The sequence below is a fragment of the Mustela erminea genome, chromosome 6, assembly GCF_009829155.1.
Source record: "Mustela erminea isolate mMusErm1 chromosome 6, mMusErm1.Pri, whole genome shotgun sequence".
NCBI classification, from domain to species: Eukaryota; Metazoa; Chordata; class Mammalia; order Carnivora; family Mustelidae; genus Mustela; species Mustela erminea.
This window is the reverse complement of record NC_045619.1, coordinates 125,537,964-125,552,508: the sequence shown is the minus strand read 5'-3', so window position 1 is coordinate 125,552,508 and position 14,545 is coordinate 125,537,964. Positions and strand designations below refer to the sequence as shown.

Here is a 14,545-nt window from a genome sequence, read left to right as displayed (position 1 = left end):
CACACTCAAGTTATTGATGTATACCTGAAAGTAACCATTTCTTTTGGGGGCAAAACCTGCTTCTAAAATTTCTACTAATTTAAACATTCATAAACCTGAAATTACAGTAAAAAAAACTAATTTTCTTCTTCCACTCTAAATGTTTTCACAGCTACTCCTTGTCTTCCTTCAAGTTAAACTTTTCTACATGTTCATCTGTCCAGTTTCTTCAGTTCATCAAATATTCGTCTCTTGCATCCTAACCTATCTTTCCAGCTACTAAGACTCTCCTATCTTAAAATAAACCTGATTCACCTCTTTGTCTTCTCTACCAACCTTGCTTAGCTATGACCAATCTCACAATTTGTTACTTTCACCCCATCTGGACTTACGTCTAATTCTCCTTCACACCTAAACTCGAACCTCATCTATTCATTTGCACCTAAACATCTCCACCTCAACAGCTTACTGGCAAATGAATACCTACCCTCCCCAGCTACTGCCATTCAATTTATTGAGAATTACTACCCATTCTTCTTGGGTAATATTAGTCCTCCTAGTCTGATTGCCATTACCCTCGCTCAGGCCCTCAATACATTTAGCTAGATTACAACAAAAATCTAATTGGTTTCTCTGTTCTCTAGCTCCTTTCAATATCCTTATATGCTACATCCAGATGAATCTTCCTGAATAACAGATTTTATTTTCTTCCCCAACTCCAACTATTTCCCAACTACCAACTATTTTCAACTCCTTTAGCTAGTAGCTAAAGCTATTATTTTTCATATATTTCATGTCAAATGTCAGTATCACCATCACTTTACACACCTATGTGTCCTTGTGCTATTTGTATTCCAGGGACTGCAAGTCTAGCCCTGATACCTATCTCCAAATAGCTCTATTTTAACCTTTCTTTAAGCATCAGGTAAAATGTTACATGTTCTGGATCGCTCATTTCCTCAGCTCAAAGTAAGTTTTCATGACCTTGAACTCCTTTTATATTGCAGATCATTAAAGAAGTTATAGTATGTCTTGAAATTATTATTTACATACGTATTTATCCTTTTAGATTTTATGTTCCTGAAAGGATCCATTTGCAGTACAATTATTTCCTCAAAGTAAATGACCATGATTTTAGATACAGAAAGATCTTTATACTTTTCAAATGAAAAAAAGGCAAAGAAACTGTTGAGAAGAAGTTCCATAGTGCAGGTATTCATAGCTGGCAAGATTAGTCATTAACATGTGAAACTGAGGTTTTTAGGGGAGGGACAGGGGTGCGGTAGATGCATACATTAACTGGATTAAGAAGAGTGGATTCAGAATACACACACTCACTCTCAACTGATCTAGAAATATCTGAAAAACACATTACAGAATCAGAAAATTGTTATAAATCATAGAATATGGTCTCAGATTCTTCTTTCCCTCAGTGAGAGAGAAGGATCATAGATGTAAAAAGTGGTCTTAAAAATCAAAGGTCTAGGCATCTAGACTCTGTCAGGTAAATAATTTTAGAAATCCTAAAATCCATCCTACCATGTCTTCGACTATATGACAAATCCAAAAATGTACAACAATAAGAACATGGTAACAGTTCACCCCACCAACCATCCAGAATTATGGAGAATTCCTTTAAGTTACCATTTTTGGGACTACAGGTACTACTACTGTTTTATATGAGGAGGTTTCTAAACTACATTAGGATTAATTTAACACTGTTACCCTTAAAGCCATGTTTGAATTTGGTACATACCTATGAATTTAAGTTCCTGCTTTGTTAGTGTAGAATTGTCATCTCTGTCTAAAGAAAAGACATACTTTAATTTTGAAATTTTAATAACCAGTTTCTAAAAACTACCATAACAGGTATAAGTTGAGAAATTTAAGACATTATAGGGGGTTAAAGTCCAAAAAAAAAATAAAATTAAATTAAAAAGGATTAAAGTAAAACAAAACAAAACAATAAAAAATAAACACAAAACTATGGAAAATTTAAAAGTCATTATAAATTTGTTTTCACTAAAATAAAAAAAAGGCAGCATTCTAAATAGATTGTTAATGACATTACCATTTAGTTAATTTAAAAGTAATATTTATAAATTCACTTCCATTTACACTAATCCCTTCACTTTTCAGGTTCTGTCTCTCTTCCAGTTTCAATGTGACACTTACAAATTCATTTCGCTTTGTAGTCGTTAACATGCATACTGAGAATTACTTTTTCTCCCCAGTGGCTGATTCACCATCCAAATGTTAATATCCTTCTATGTTTATCACTTAAGAGTCTCTGAAGCCCATCTTCCAGAAACTTAGAGTGATCCAAGAGACAAACAGCTTGGCTGACTTGAAATGGAAGCAGTCTTACTGTCTTATCTAAAATATATGTCTTAAACTACTTAGCAAGGCTATACAGTATTAGCCAAATTCCTTTCTGCATAGGAACAAACACTGGAACAAACAGTAGCATTTGCTGCATCCTGGAATGTAACAATGTATTATATAAAAATAAAGAATACTCCCAACTATATCAAGAAAGAAGGAAAATCAAGTCTATTGTGATTAAAAAGAAATTAGATCTAGAACGATCTAGATCAATGGTTCTCAATCTCCACACTGTTCACAGTAACAACTTCTCCCATCAGTAGTATCTCATTATGTATAGTGAATCTCAAATGATCAACAGGATATGGTTATGCCTGAGTGCTCATCTCTTGATCTTAGACCACCCACCTTCTTAATGCTTGCCTGAAATAAAGAGGTGACACATGTAAAGAACAAAGATCTAGTTTCCTACAACTATTATGACAAACCTGAGTAGGATTCCATTCTTGAGGAAGAACATTCACCCGTAAAAATCAATTAGCATTCATACTTATTCTCAATCCTATAGCAGATATTTATGAATAATTGGGTGACATTACTTTGCCTCCTCCATCAAATGAGATTTGTTTAATGAGCATGGTCGTGACAAACTATAAGTACCGTAATTAAAGAAAATTTAAATGCACAGTAAATGGGGCAAAGAAATCAATTAGTAAATACTGCTGGTGAAAATAGATCTAAGCTCTTTAGCTACCTTAATCTACTATTTCAAAATTATATTAAAAATGAGAATTGCCAAGACAAACGCACAAGCAAATTCCCTTACTGCAGCAAAGAAAAAGGTACTACTCTGAGAGAAACAAGAACTGCCTAATGCTAAGTTTAATTCCCAAGGAAAATGAACATATTACCAAGAATATATTAAACCTCCTCTAGGACTGTGTAGGAACTGACAATGATGTAACATTTATGGAGATCGAGTAGATGACAAGCTAAGCGTCAATGAAATAAAGATGAATAAAACCCAACTCCTACTACTCCAAATGAGATTATAGTCTAGTAAGAAAAACTGGTAAATAAATTGTTAAATAACCTAAAAAGTATTAGAGTAAAATCATAACCTGAAACAGAACAATGAAAACCAGACAAATATATGTTAGATTTCAAATGGACTACAAAAGTAAACTATAGGGACACCTGGGTGGCTCAGGAGGTTGAGATTTTGGCTAAGGTCATGATCTCAGAGTTCTGAAAATCAAGCCCCACAGTGGGCTCTGTGCTGGGTGTGGAACCTGACTGAGATTCTCTCTCTCCCTCTTTCTCTGCCCCTCAGTCAAGCACCCAACTCTTGATTTCAGCTCAGGTCAAGATCTCAGGGTCATGGGACAGAGCCCCATGTCAGGCTCTGCACTCAGCAGGGAGTCTGCTTGAGATTCTCTCTCTCCTTCTCCCTCTGCCATGGGCTCGCACTCTCTCTCTCTCTCTCTCTCTAAAATAAATAAACAAATCTTTAAGATATTTAAATGACTATTCTGTCTTTCCAATTTGCCTTAAAAGTTTCCAAAATTTACAACAAGATTTTTACATTGTATCTTTGTTCTACCTGTTCTCTTTTTTCTTTAACGGGGACAATAAGCTTAGTATTATTTCTCTAACTCTTAAAGCTTTCTGAATTTCTCTGGTCACATAAAATTCATCCCACCGCACCTGATATGTTTTTTTTTTTTTAATTTATTGGCTTAAGTGTTTTCTTAAAAGTATTTTTCTTTGTATTGATGATAATCTCATTTCCTTATCAGAAAGCACCAATTTCAAGAGTTTCTGTAATATTATATGAACACACCCAGAAGAACCACCACCATTAAGTCCTAAGATCCTCTCCAAAATGTATCAAATTAGGATATATGTTTAACATTCAACACTTATGGCTATTAATTAATACACAGTATTTCCTTGGTTCTTAAACCTTCATTAAATTCTTTAAACAAGTCTCAGTGAAGTAACATTTTAATTTTATGAAGTTCTATATAATAAAACATTTTCTATCACATACTAGAGAATAAATAATTAATATAATCCAGTCTTTAAAACTTCACAAAGCCTCAAATGTCTAAGGGAAAATGTTCTGTTGTTGTTTCACAAAGGTGAGACAAATATTGACTAAGATAATATGACGAAGATATAAGTCACAGAACCAAACAAACAAAAATTGCCTAGAGAAGCAGTAGATACAGACTGAAGAACATTAGAACACTGCATATGAGAACCCAGAAGTTTGTGGTGTTTGTTTAAAATAATTCCCTCAAAAGTTGTCAGAAAAAATTTTTCAGAGGCACAACTATGCTTACTTTTAAAATCTTTCAGTAGATAAAGAAGGAAGATCATACCAGCAGACACTACTGACGTCTAAATTATAGATTTTGCAGAGAATAGTACAGAATGAAATTACAAGTAGGTTACTAATGAAATATAAACTTGAGAAGAAGAGATGAGACTGGAGAGTCTAGTAAGTGGCAGATTATGAAAAACTCCACATGCCATTCTAAAATATATTCATTTTATCTCATAAATACCAGATAATTCTTAAGAATTGAAGTAAGACAGTAACATGGTCTGATATGCATTTTTAAATAAGCCACTGATTCTGGTGGCACCCAGAGAATCAGCTAGATAATGAAATGAAGGTTAGAAGGTTGCTGAAAGAGTTCAAATGGCAAATTATGTAGGAATACCTAAGTAGAAGCAATGAAAACTTAGGTTTCCTTTATAGGAAAAAAACCAATGATTACTAACAGGAAAAACCTTTAAAAATAATAATGACAACCAAGAAAATGAGAAGGGAGAGTTTACTTCAACTCTCTAGCATAACTGATTCAGGTGACTAAATCCCCACAGAATAAGAAAAACAGAAGCAGACTTTGAATGGGAATATATAAAAGCAAGAGAGATTTATTAGATTGTTGGAAATGAGCCTGGAACTCAAGAGAAAATTCTACACTGGTGAACCTAAAGGTTTATCAAATTTTATCTTTTCAAAGAACCAGGTCTTAGTTTCATTGATTTTTTTTCTATCGTCTTTTTAAGTCTCTAATTTATTTTTGTTCTAATCTTTGTTTTTCCTCTCCTTCTAAAATTCTGGACTTCATTTGTTCTTTTTCTAGTTTCTTGAGGAGTAAGTTATGTTGAGATTTTTCTTGTTTCTTGAGGTAGTCATTAATTACTAAGAACTTTCCTCTTAAAACTGTTTTTGCTGCATCTAATACATTTTAGTATGTTACATCTCCACTTTTATTTCAAGGTAACTCTTGATTTCTCTTTTGATTTTTTTCTTTGACCCATTAATTATTCAGTAGCAATGCTGTTTAATCTTTACACAACTGTCAATTTTCCAGTTTTCTTCCTGTAATTAATTTCTAGTTTCGTGTCACTGTAGTCAGAAATTATGTGTGTGATACAATTCCAATCCTCTTAAATTTATTAAGACTTGTTTGATGGCCTAACATATAATCTATCTTTGAAAATGTTCCATGTGCACTTGAGAAGAATTAGTATACCCTTTTGTTTTTAAATGGAATGTTCTACAAATTATCTGTTCAAGTCCATCCAGTCTAATGTGTTAAGGCTGATGTTTCCTTATTGAATTTGTCTCAATGACCTATCCAATTATGTAAATAAGGTCTTAAAGTCCCATACTATTACTGTATTAATATTTCCTTTATATACTTGGTGCTCCTATATTGGGTGCATAAATATTTATAATGTTATATCTTCTTGTTAGATTAACCAGTAATACCTTTTTGTAATAAGGCGGTTAATTAACCATGAAGCAGATACAGTAGGCAATATAATGGCTTCCTCCTCAAAGATGCTCATGCCTTACTGCCCAAAACCTATTAATATGTTATCTTAAACGGCAAAGGACTAAACAAATGTATTTAAATAAAGAAGCCTAACACAGAGACACTATCCTGGAATCCTGGATTGTCTGGGGGAGTCCAATCCAATCATCCAAGTTGTCATTAGTTTTGAATCTGAGAATCAGAGGACAGAAGCATAAGAGAGACTCCACCCAAAACTGTTGGCTTTGAAGACAGAGGATTGTGCAACTGGGGTGGGAGGGGGGCAGGCAGACTCTAAAATTTGGAAGAAGTAAGGAAACAGATTCTCCCCTAGCACCTTAAAAAAGGAACAAAGCCTGCCAACACCTTGATTTTAACCCAGTGAGTCTATGTCAGACTTCTAGCCTATAGACTGTAAGATGATAAATTTATACTGTCTGAAATTGGCAATAATTTGTTACAGCAACCATAGAGAATGAATATAGAATAAGATGAAATGTAAATTTTTTCTCTTCCTTTCCCACTGATAAGTTTTAAGCTTTTTATTGCTTAATACTCAATATAATAAAGAAAAAAATGTAAAATCTAACATTTAACACCCCATATCCCCAGGAGGATGGTTATACCAAAAACAATCAAACAAAATAATAGGTGTTGGCAAGGCTGTGGAAATACTGGAACCCTTCTGCACTGCTGGTGGGAATGTAAAATGGTGCACCCACTATGAAAAACAGCATGACACTCTATTTTAAAATAGAACTACCATATGATGCAGCAATTGCATTTCTGGGTAAAATGACAATTCAAATAGATATTTGCACATCTACTTTCAAAGCAGCTTACTCACAATGATCAAAAGGTGGAAGCAACCCAAGAGTCTCTCAACAAATGAAAGAGTAAACGAAAAGATGGTATATACAAACAATGGAATATTATTCAGCCTTAAAAAGAAAGGAAGTTCTGGAGGCATCTGGGTGGCTCAGTCGATTAAGTGTCTGCCTTCAGCTCAGATCATGATCCTGGAGGGCAGGAATCAGGCTTTACCTAAGGCTCCCCGCTCACCGGGAGTCTGCTTCTCCCTCTGCCCCTCCCCCAGCTCATGTTCTCGCTCCCTCTTTCTCAAATAAATAAATTAATAAATAAATATTCTTTTTTAAAAAGAAAGGAAATTCTGATACATGCTATAACATGGATAAACCTTAAGGATATTACACAAAGTGAAATAAGCCATTCACAGGAAGAAAAATATTGTAAGAGTCTATTCATATTAAGTATCTAAAATACTTCATGCAAACTGAAAGTAGAATGAATGGTAGTTGCGCTAGGAAGGGGGAAGGGAGAAATGGCAGTTTTATAAGATGAGTAAGTCCTGGGACTGGCTGTACAACTATGTGAATATATTTAATACTACAAAACTGTATATACATTTAAAAATGGTTAAAATGGCAAATTTTATATGTATTTTATAACAATTTTAAAAAAGAAACTAACACCTAGAAAAAAAAAAAGAGAAAAAACATGGATTTTTTTCCCAACTAAATCCAAGTGATTCTTCCTCAAGCCACCATAGGCAAAATATCACTTTACCAGGTATCATTCCTATGCTTGTCTTTGTAATTAAAAATACAAGTTCAGGGATGCCTGGGTGGCAGAGTTGGATGAGTGCACAATTCTTTATTTTGGCTCAGGCCATGATCTCAGGGTCATGAGATCGAGCTCTCAGCAAGGAGTCCACATTGGATTCTCTCTCCCTCTCCCTTTCCTCCTCCTGCTCTCTTTCTCATAAATAAATGAATCTTTAAAATGAAATGAAATTTAACTAATTCTTTAAAAAGTCCAGAGCAATTATCAAGAAATTAAAAGCATCCAAATTGAAAAAGAAGTAAAACTGTCACTACTTGCAGATGATATACTATATACAGAAAACCCTAAAGACTTCACAAAACAAAAAACAACAACAAAAAAAACCTATTAGAATAATAAACAAATTCGGTAAAGTGGCAGGATACAAAATCAATATACCAAAATTTGTTGTGATTTTGTACATTAAAAACAAACTACCAGGAAGAAAAATTAAGGAAACAACCCCAAGGGTGCCTGAGTGGCTCATTTGGTTAAATGACCAACTCTTGATTTTGGTGTAGGTCATGATCTCAGGGTCCTGACTGGGGTCTGCACTTAGCAAAAGAGCCTGTTTGAGGATTCTCTCTCTCCCTTTGTCCCTCCTTCCACCTGCACACTTCTCTCCCTCTCAAATAAATAAATCTTTTTTTAAAAACTCCTATTTTTAAGTACATCAAAAATAAAATACAGGGCGCCTGGGTGGCTCAGTGGTTAAAGCCTCTGCCTTTGGCTCAGGTCATGATCTCAGGGTCCTGGGATCGAGCCCTGCATCGGGCTCTCTGCTCAGCAGGGAACCTGCTTCCTCCTCTCTCTGTGCCTGCCTCACTGCCTACTTGTGATCTCTGTCTGTCAAATAAATAATAAATAAAATCTTTAATAAAATACATAGAAATACATCTAATCAAGAAGGTGAATGATCTGTATACTGAAAACTTTAGATATCAATGAAAGAAACTGAAGGCACAAGTAAATGGAAAGATATTCCATATTCATAGATTGGAATAACTATTATTGTTTAAATGTTGATACTACTCAAAGCACTCTACAGATTCAACACAACCCCCCATCAAAATTCCAACAGTACTTTTCACAAAAATAGAACAACCCCCAAATCTGTATGAAACCACAAAAGACCCTGAATAGCCCAAGCAATCTTGAAAACAAAGGAAAAAGCTGGAGGCTTCACACTCTTGATTTCAAACTATATTACAAAGCCCTAATAATCGTTAACAGTATGGTATCAGCATAAAAACAGACACATAGATAAATGAAACACAATTATGAGCCCAGAAAAACACCCATGTATAAGGGTCAATTTATTTACAAGAAGCCAAAAATATACAAGGACAGTCTCTTCAATACAGTATTGGGAAAACTGAACAACTACATACAAAAGAAGGAAACTGGACAACTACCTTACACTGTACAGAAAAATTAACTCAAAATGGATTAAAGATTTGAGTAATATAAATTTTCAAAAGACCATCAAACTCTTAGAAGAAAACATAGGCAGTAAGCTCCTTTATATTAGTCATGATATTTTGAATTTGACTAAAACAAAAAACAAAACAAAACGCAAGTAAAGGGTACCAAACTCAAAAGGTACTGCATTAAAAAAAAATAATAGAATGGTACTGCATAACAAAGGAAACCATCAACAAAATAAAAAGGCAATGCACTGAATGAGAAAACATTCTCAAATCTGTATCTGATAAGGGGTAAATATCTAAAATACATTTCAAAAACTCACATAACTAAGGGTGCCTGGGTAGCTCAGTCAGTTAAGTGTCTGCCTTCAGCTCAGGTCATGATCCTGGGGTCCTGGGATCGAGCCCCATGTCAGGTTCCCTGCTCAGCGGGGAGTCTGCTTCTCCCTCTGCCCCTTCTACCACCAACCTCCTGCTCATGCTTTCTTCTATGCTCTCTCTCAAATAAATAAATCTTAAAAGAATAACAAAAAAACAAAACTCATATAACTTAAAAGCAAGAAAACCCCCAAACAATCTTACTAAAAAATAGGCAGAGGACCTGAATGGCTTTTTTTCCAAAGAAGACATACAGATAGCCAACAGGTATATGAAAAGATACTTAAGATCACTAATCATCAGGGGCTGCCTGGGTGGCTCAGTTAGTTAAGTGGCTGCCTAGGGCTCGGGTCATAATTCCCATGGTCCTCAGGAACCAGCCCCTCATCAGATTTCATGCTCAGTGGGGAGCCTGCTTCTCCCTCTCCCTTTGCTTGCTGCTCCCCCTGCCTATATCCCGATCTCTCTTTTAAATTAATAAAATCTTTTAAAAAAATAATAATAATCAGGGAAATGAAAATCAAAACCACACTGAGATATCGCCTCACGTCTGTTAGAATAGCTATTAACAAAAAGTCAAGAAGTACTACTAAGTGTTGGCCAGGATGTGGAGAAAAGAGAACCTTTTGTATAGTGTTGGTGGGAATGTAAAATGGTACAGTCAAAATGGAAAAGTCTGGAAGTTCCTCAAGAAGTTAAAAGTTGAACTGCCATATGACCCAGCAACTTCACGTCTGGATAATTATCTGAAGAAAATGAAAATATTAATTTGAGGAAATATATGCACCCCAAGTGCACTGTAGCATTACTAATAATAGCCAAGGCATGGAAACAACCTAAATGGCTATCAACGGGTGAATGGTGGTAAAAATAAGCTATATGTACATACAACAGAATATTATTCAGCTATAAAAATGAACAAAAGTTTGTCATTTGTGACAATGTGAATGGACCTAGAGGACAGAATGCTAAATGAAATAAGTCAGATGGAAAAGATAAATATCATATGATCTCATACACTGAATTTAAAACAAAACGAAACCAAAGTATTTCCAAACTAACGAATATAGAAAACTGACTGGCGGATGCCTAGGGAAAGGGGAGGTGGATAGGAAGCAAAATGGATGAAGGAGGTCAAAAGGTACAAACTTCTAGATATAAAGCAAAGAAAGAAAAATACAAAAGTCCATTATTTATTTCACTTTTCTAGATTATGTGACGAAGAACACATAAGTATCTAAGAACACTACCACAGTGTTTTCTCTCAGACACAATCGTGTAAAACACAAAATGTTAAAGAAAATGTGTTCATTATATTAATCCCATGACATTAATTTCACTCACCCATACAGAAAAACATGACAACAGTCTCATTAAATTGAAAGAATCCAGTACTTTGTCAGCTAATAATGGTAGAGGATTTAGGGGGCAATTCACAACTGCTCCCCACAATATCTACTCTTTTATTTCAAGCATATGCTTTGTTCAAACTTTCAGCATGTCTCTAAATTCTATACTCCAAAATTAAAGAGTAAGATTTAACCATGCAAACTGAAAAAGACGTTAAAAACTCTTGTTTTTATACTTTCCCATGGAAGAATGGTAACATATTTAGTTTATTTTCAAGAATGCTTCCAATTCCTTTTCCTCTAGATACCTAAAGTTTAAGAGCTCCATGTTATCTGGAAAATTCATTATTTGAGACTCCGCAGTTCCAGGTTACACAAGGAAGCAAGAATTAGAAATAAAAGTACTCATTAATAAAATGATCATCTGTAAAATGTGCTTCCCATCTTGACCACCCCACCCTCAGAATCAACACAAGTGTCTATGTCTGCTCATCATACCTTTAGTCTCTTGCTAGCTATAGAGCTGTAAACATCTGACAATGTAATCCAAACACAACACAAATCAACTACATTAAACCACATTACCAAAATATGCACGATTTCATAAAGTTAATAAAAAAGTGCTTAAAAAAATGTGCTCAAAACTTCTTTGGATCACATGAACTATCAAAAAAACAAAAAAGTCATATAAGTTAATCATCGAAAACAACAAAGATGACACTGAGTTCAATTTTTTTTGATCACTAAAGTATTAAAGAAGGGCCTTTAAAATTGAAGAAACACTGAAAACATTTCTGCAAAAATGACTTTCATTGTATTGCAAAATTGAAAAAAGCTAGCATTTTTGTCTCATATCCTGATTTTATTTATTTTTTTTTAAATTTTTTTTTTAAGATTTTATTTATTTATTTGACAGAGAGAAATTACAAGTACACTGAGAGGCAGGCAGAGAGAGAGAGAGAAGGAAGCAGGCTCCCTGCTGAGCAGAGAGCCCGATGCGGGACTCGATCCCAGGACCCTGAGATCATGACCCGAGCCGAAGGCAGCGGCTTAACCCACTGAGCCACCCAGGCGCCCCTTTAGAGAACCCAACTCTGCAGAAAATGCATCTCTCCCCAATAAAAACCTAGTTCCAAATTGGACAACATCTAAAAGGGTATCTTCCATTTATTCAGTATGTAAAATATATGGGCAAAATAATAAAAGTATTATACACACTAATTTTTTTAAATCCCCCAAACAAAATTCACATTTCAAGCTGTAAGAAGCAGCTAATTCCTGACGTAGGTACCAATTACTAACTGCACTGCCAAAAGAGAGCTCAAAAGAACTAGAGAAACTATTTACAAAAATAGAAAAAAGACTTTCATGGAAGTTAGAACAACACTATTATCATTTTGCCCTACAAAGAGACAATAAAAGCTAAACTGATGAACTATATTGACCTATTATCCTCCTGTGGGCAATCTACAAAAACTTTTCAGTAAAGGACTTAACAATTGACGCACGGCAAAGCTGGATTTCATCTTATCAATAGAACATGCAAGCTTTCAATCGGGGTTCTCTATAAAAGGCAACCTTTGTGATAAATGAACCACCAGAGAAGATTCTAATAAAACTTACCATTGTGTATTGCATTCAGCAACTCTGAGAAAGCTTTTAAGTAAGGAAAAAAGGACTTCAGGTTAAGAACATTCTCAAACACACAAAAGAAATACATAGGCATAGACTGAATCAGTATAATAAAATCTCAGTAAGTCTATTATATATCATTGTTTGAATCATTAAAACTGCAATTCTGGCTCAGTTTTTACATAAAAATTTCTAAATATTGTATTTCATTTGCTAATCTATCACCTAATAAATTTAAGTAAAATATTAGATATATTGTCATAATGGTAACAAATTTTCTTAGTAATAAAATATATACGTAAAATTACTTTTATAAAAAGCCGTCTGTTTAATAGTCTTTGTAATGTCTTTCTTGGTAAAAGTATCAATAGGATGCAATTCTATATTGGTCAATCTACCTCAAGAATTGTACACTCAGTAACATTATAAAGAAAAACTCCATTTTATCATCTAACCTAATCAAACATTCTATTTCTTAGACTTCAGTATAATAGTCTTAATAGATATAGAAGCCGAAGGAAGAAAGCTATCTAATGCCAATATACAAATACTGAAAAATTATATTAACATTAAGATCAGCGGAAACCAAATTCTGAAAATATTACTTCAACAGGAAACAGAAGTCACAATTCTGCAACTGAAGCACCATATTAAAAAGCCAAAAAAAATTAAAATTTGGTCACAGTGACTCTAACATGGATCCTGAACACAGGACAAGCAGCAAGTTCTCTGTGTAGGAGAAAAAAAAAAATCTACTCAATTAAGAACCATTTGCATAGCAGAAAACTGAAATTTAGAGGTTCATTGGTGGCATAATATAATAGAAAAGAAACACTAAAGTAGAAGTCAAAAAGCCTGGGTTACCAACCCAGTTTGACAACTTACTAGTTGTTGGACAAGCTCCATCATGCCGATACTGCATGGAAATTTCTGTTGGGAGGGAGGAGAAAGGAAATCAGCAAAGAAGTTGCCAGTGACTCAAGACAGAAAAAGAAACAGGCCAGAAAAACAGGGAAACATTCACCTACAAGTGTAGCTGAAAAGGGCAAACAGAAAGGTGGGAATAGAAATTACAAGCCAGTACCTGGGATGTGATGGATAGAAGGACCAAACGTGATAGAATTCTCACAAATCTTTAAACAGGATATTATGGGAATGTGTGTGTGTGCAAAGAATGAGGAAAACACATAGGGCTTCCAAATAAATATGTGAGACAAGTGTCTAAGAAAAAACAGATTTATAGTAAGAGGGAGTATAGTTAACAAAACACTAATGTGTTTTATATAATTCATTAGATAAGAACAATTTATCAAAAACATCTGAATTCCATGGTCAATCCAAGTACGAAAATTATTTAGTTTATACCTGAAATAAATCTATGCAGAAATCTATGACTTATATCACAGTATAAAGCATGTTAAACTACACTCTGTTTACTTTCTTGTACCTTTCATTTTTGATGACAATAATGAATGAATAAACCATTACTCTTACACTTTTGCTCCACCCAAATGAGGAGAACAAGCAGAGGATAACATGAAGCAATATAAAAGCAAAAGAGTACTAAGAAAATGAAAAATAAATTTCTATATGACATTCCAAAGGAAAAAAATAACTGATAAAACTAGGATCAAGTCTGTGACTCAAAGGACCTCACCTGCTAATCTTGAAAACAACAGGTACTCCTTTGTGGTTAACACTATTGATCCAATTTTTCTTAAAAAAAGAGTATCTGGAATTATTCTGGATACTACTTAACCAAAAACATAACTTCTAGAAACCATGTGTACAACAGAGTCTTCAAGGCAACCATCACTCACAAATCTACCCATATGCATACCTCAGAAGTCAAGTCCAGTCATGGGCCCACTCCAAACGACTTGAAATAAGACAGACAAAGCAAGACAGAGCAAGCCAGCACTCACTTTTAATCATTTACATTAGACACTGTTCAAGAATCAAACCTTTAGACCAATTTAGTGTAAGTCCTTTC

The 14,545-nt window shown here is 34.3% G+C and overlaps 1 protein-coding gene across 14 annotated transcripts in view; it reads right to left on the bottom strand.

Annotated features, from left to right (window-relative positions):
• The window catches only part of MLLT10 (MLLT10 histone lysine methyltransferase DOT1L cofactor), a 236,313-nt gene that overhangs the window by 44,856 nt on the left and 176,912 nt on the right, over positions 1-14,545 (bottom strand). For 10 of the 14 annotated variants that reach the window (XM_032349580.1, XM_032349576.1, XM_032349589.1 and 7 more), the window contains 4 exons: positions 13,438-13,482; positions 12,544-12,576; positions 1,736-1,783; positions 1,312-1,338 (listed from right to left, as the gene is read on the bottom strand). In XM_032349580.1, coding sequence (XP_032205471.1) covers positions 1,312-1,338; positions 1,736-1,783; positions 12,544-12,576; positions 13,438-13,482 — 153 coding nt within the window. The remainder of the gene's footprint in view (positions 1-1,311; positions 1,339-1,735; positions 1,784-12,543; positions 12,577-13,437; positions 13,483-14,545) is intronic. The other 4 variants (XM_032349584.1, XM_032349590.1, XM_032349581.1 and 1 more) reach the window with 3 other exon arrangements.